The following is a 4541-nucleotide window of genomic DNA, read 5'->3' as shown; positions in this document are numbered from 1 at the left end:
ACTCGGCCCGGACATTGACCCGGACAATACAATGGGTCAATAGGTTAGTGGTTCAACCGGTGACCCGGTGGTTCAACCGGCGGGTCAATACCTATCAAATATATTATTAAATATTTTCATTGAACAATAAAATTTTACCATTTTCTACAAATAACTAAATTAACCTCATATCATTTTGTTAACTAAAGATCAATATGTATCCCAAATAGCACAAACTCTAAATCATGTCTAATCAAATATGCATTTAAAACGATTAAAATAACAAAAAAAAAATACTTTATCTAACAAAATTAAACAAGAGAACTTCATATGTTATACGAATATTCTTGCAAAAATAAAACCATCATTTAAAAGTCATTTGTGGATAAAGAACATGTCGACAAATTAAATTATTTGAGATAAATCAATATTTTCTTAATTAAGAAGAGTTGGAGCGCATCCATGCTGGGGTCTCGGACATAAATTCTTCAATTCCTTCGCCTTGTATAAATGACGGAGTCTCGGTCATGCTAAAATCCTCGTTTCCATTGTTTGTATCACTTGTATTTTCATTGCCGTTGCCAAAATTTTCACAATCATCAAGATCAAGATCATCAAAATGTAATTCATCTGGAAAAAAGTTTTAAAATTCAATGTTACATCATATATACTTTCATATGAAGAAGAAACATTAGCATTAATCGAACAATTACCGTCATTTTTGTCACTTTGTATAGTACATTCACCCAATTCACGACGAAATACCTCCAACTCATCTTCTACCAAAGTTGGTGGCTCTTCCTCTAACACCCAATTACCATAGATGCCAATTACCAAAGTCGATAGGATCATAATTTCGACTCTTGAAATAATTCCTGTACAAAGTGTATAATCCATTTTATAAATAATCAAATATTATTCTAGCAGAAGAATGCAAAATCTTAAAATCAAATAAATCACAATATGATGAAAACAATTATTGACATAATATTACCATTGTTGCAATCGTAAATTGTAGTGAACATAAACAAGATCATTAAGTCGTTGATGCTCGAGTCTATCTCTCTTTTTTGAATGAATGTGTTCGAACATACTCCAATTTCTCTCGCATCCTGAAGAACTACATGTTTGACTTAATACTCGAATTGCAAGCGTTTGCAGGTTTGGTGTACTACTACCATAACACATCCACCATTCATCTGTATTAAAAAAATAAAAATAAAATAAATGTACGTTATATAAACTAAAAATTTGAGTTATATAATATAACAAAGTACATAATATGAGGATAAAATTTTACCAGGAGCCATTTTATGACGATCAGCTACAGCAGATAAACGTCCAAAATCACCTTGTGCTTGCCTAAATAGTCTCATTTCACCCGTCAATTTACTTCTTAAATCTGGTTGATCGTAAGCGTATCTCTCAATTACATCTAAAAGTCCCAAAATAGTTTGTTTATGATTTTCCATATCAAGATTATCATATTGAAAAGAAGGATTTAACCAATATCCAGCAGCATGAAGATTCTTACGCAATTGACTATCCCATCGGTTCTGAATAATTTGTAAATAAGGAGCAATTCTATTTTTCCTTCTTTGAAATCTGTGTTCCATCTCACTTTTTGCCACATGAATAGCTTCATACAAGTAGCCCATTGAAGGCTTTTCATCACTATCAACAATGCGTAGAACACGGACAAGGGGCTCAGTAAGTTGCACAATAGTAGCACACTCTTTCCAAAATACTGGATCAAGTACATCATCAACGAATCTTTTTCCTTTACTTTCTTTTGCATATGCTGATAATGTCCACTCTCTAGATGTTACCATTGCTCTTAATGGATCCTTTTGGATCAAAATGCTTTGTAAAGCAATAAAATTGGTGGTAAAACAAGTAGGAGCAGGTCGAAGTATTTCTTTTCCTCCAGTAAACTTTCTCATCAAATGCAATGGGTAGCAATGATTGTATATGTATGTTGTGATTTTTGATGCCTGAGATACGATATTACTAACTTCATCAAGCTTACCAATATCATGAAACATTAGATTAATGCAATGAGCTACACATGGAGACCAAAATAATGTTTGAAACTCTTGTTCCAATAACCTACTAGCGGCAACATAATTTGCAGCGTTGTCTGTCACCATATGGACCACATATTCCGAACCTACAAATAACACAACATCTCGAAATAATTTGTACAACATGTTAGCAGATTTTGATTCATTTGAAGCATCTACGGATTTTAAGAATATTGTTCCTTTTGGACAATAAACTAAAAAATTGATGAGAGTTCTTCTACATTGATCTGTCCAACCGTCTGCCATAATTGTACAACCTGTAGTCTTCCATGTTGAACGATAGCTTTCAACGTAATTCTGTACCTCCTTGACATTTTTAGCCAACAAATAACCTCGAAGACTATGAAAGTTTGGACCTTTATAGCTAGGGCCCATGCTAGCTATGGCATCTATACTTTGTTGATAATACACATAATTTACAGCATTGAAAGGAATACATGAATCAATCATCCACTTCGATAGAGTAAGATCACACTTTTCTATGGCTTCTTTGCTCTGAAGAACGCTTTTGATAGTAGGTTGGTTACCAGGACCTGTTCTTGGCATGAAGTAAGAACCAATTCCATTTTGTTGCTTTAAGTGTTTTATTCCCCTTTCCTTTCTTTCATTTTTCCCAACAACTGTACCCTTTCCTTTAGAATTAGGAGGGAAGATTTCTTGAACATCATCATCATCACCCAAATCTCTATACATTTGCTCTTCTTTTTCCCGATAGTAAGAACTATGTGGGTTACACTCATCAAGAATTTCTTGAGTTTTACACTTCTTTGCAGCAAAGACGTCCAAGTTTTCTTTCATTTTGAATCTAACATCCGGAGGTACTTTACGACATGAATCAACATCACCTTTCATTCCCGCTAAGTGTTGTTTGACTCGATTAATACCACCTCCAGCGAAAGTCTTTCCACAATACAAGCAAACGAGTTTTTTTTTGTTTTTATTTCCATTATTACTAGCTTCTAATATCTCTTTACAATGACCCCATGCAATATCTGTTTTTCCTCTAGCACGAATCTTTAGTGGAGATGAACTATGCGGTGTACTATTGTCACCAGTGAACTATACAAAGGAAAAAAAACTATAAATCGTGCTTGTTCACCATTGAAAAATAATTAACATAGGCAACTCAAGCAATTTCTTATTAACAGCAAGGAAATGCTTGTTCTTGTATCACTTCCATTTTCGTTGCCATCGTTTCTATCACAATCCAGGTCAAGATCATCAAAATGTAATTCTTCTGAAAAGAGTTTTAAATTTGAACGTTACAACACATGTACTTAAAAAAAAGGGAAACATTAAGAAATTGCTTTTTGGTAGAGAAGCATGTGGTATACTATCATCACCATGAATTATATATCCGTCTTTCCTCTAGCAATACTTTTTGGTAGAGAAGAATGTAGTATACTATCATCACCAGTGAACTATACAAAGACACAAACTCATATTGAATTATATATCATTAGGAGAACCACAAACAATGGGAAACATTATGAAATTGCAACACCAAATGATTCAACCGAATATTAAAACTTCTCCATCTCACCTTTCTACTCTCTAACCCTCTATAAATTGTGTGGAGAAAGATAAACTTTCTGATAAATCTGCAAATTCTATTTACAGTCAACTACTCAGAAGCACTACAAATTCTGCACTCATAGCCAAATAAATGCTGCATTTTTAATGACCAATTGTAGGAAATGGACGTGAGAGAAAGACCCGAACAGATATCGAAGCAGACTTACAAAGCTAATCAGCTATAACTGAGTTACTGAATAACAACAATTGATCAACATACGATTAATGGAATTTTACAAAAATAAAATCGAAAAACAAAAATACTAAAACTAGTTAAATACAGAAACTGATGGAGAACTTGAAAGTTGAAACCAGTAGTTATTTGAGAATAATCATCCTCTCGAGTATAAGAACAAAATTTAATTAGAGCTAATATAATTCAATTCTGTAGTTAAGTTAAATTCAGTAGGATGGCTTTTCACTTTCTTCAATTGGTAAATAATATTATCCCTCACAATATATATGCACGAAAATATTTGTCAAATGTCATGACATGAATAATAAGACAAAATCAGAATTAAAAAAAAATTGAGAAGGTACAGTCACAATCTGTACATTGCTACAAACATTGTTTCTACTTTCATTGGTAAAACTTCTACAGAATGTACATAGGTAATTAAAAAAATGTTTGAGAAGGTGCAGTCGCACCAAACTACAAAACGTGATTACTTGGAAACTTCCTGTTTCCAGAAATCAATAAATTTTACTTCCACCTATCTATTTATTTGAGAATAATCGTCCAACCATTTACTGAGTTTCCATAATTTGAGGACAAAAAACTGAAATTTACAAAGAAAATCATAAAATTTAAACTTCTTTTTCTTCCATCTAATAACAACTTGAAATTTGATGCTTTTGGATTTTTGGGAGTGAAATTGATGGTTGCGAAGGACGGCTGCCGGG

General features: G+C 32.9%; 1 protein-coding gene across 1 annotated transcript; it reads right to left on the bottom strand.

The window, feature by feature from the left end:
• Window positions 1–418: 418 nt before the first annotated feature.
• On the bottom strand, window positions 419–3255 carry LOC111408626. Its single transcript, XM_023038365.1, has 6 exons — window positions 3238–3255; window positions 2798–3122; window positions 1280–2746; window positions 1074–1178; window positions 720–854; window positions 419–609 (listed from the first exon to the last, which is right to left on the bottom strand). The coding sequence occupies exons 1-6, from the start codon at window positions 3253–3255 to the stop codon at window positions 419–421; spliced, it is 2241 nt and encodes a 746-aa protein (XP_022894133.1).
• Window positions 3256–4541: the final 1286 nt, after the last annotated feature.

Source organism: Olea europaea, chromosome 13 (genome assembly GCF_002742605.1).
Source record: "Olea europaea var. sylvestris chromosome 13, O_europaea_v1, whole genome shotgun sequence".
Classification (NCBI taxonomy): Eukaryota; Viridiplantae; Streptophyta; class Magnoliopsida; order Lamiales; family Oleaceae; genus Olea; species Olea europaea.
This window is presented reverse-complemented; position numbering and strand designations above follow the sequence as displayed.

Excerpts from the sequence above, each read along its gene's own strand:
- LOC111408626 (XM_023038365.1), bottom strand. Across the intron at positions 2,747-2,797 it reads TCAAGAAATTCTTGATGAGT|ATTTGGGTGATGATGATGAT; the intron begins GTAACCCACATA and ends AAATGTATAGAG. Across the intron at positions 610-719 it reads TCGTCGTGAATTGGGTGAAT|ATGAATTACATTTTGATGAT; the intron begins GTACTATACAAA and ends ACTTTTTTCCAG.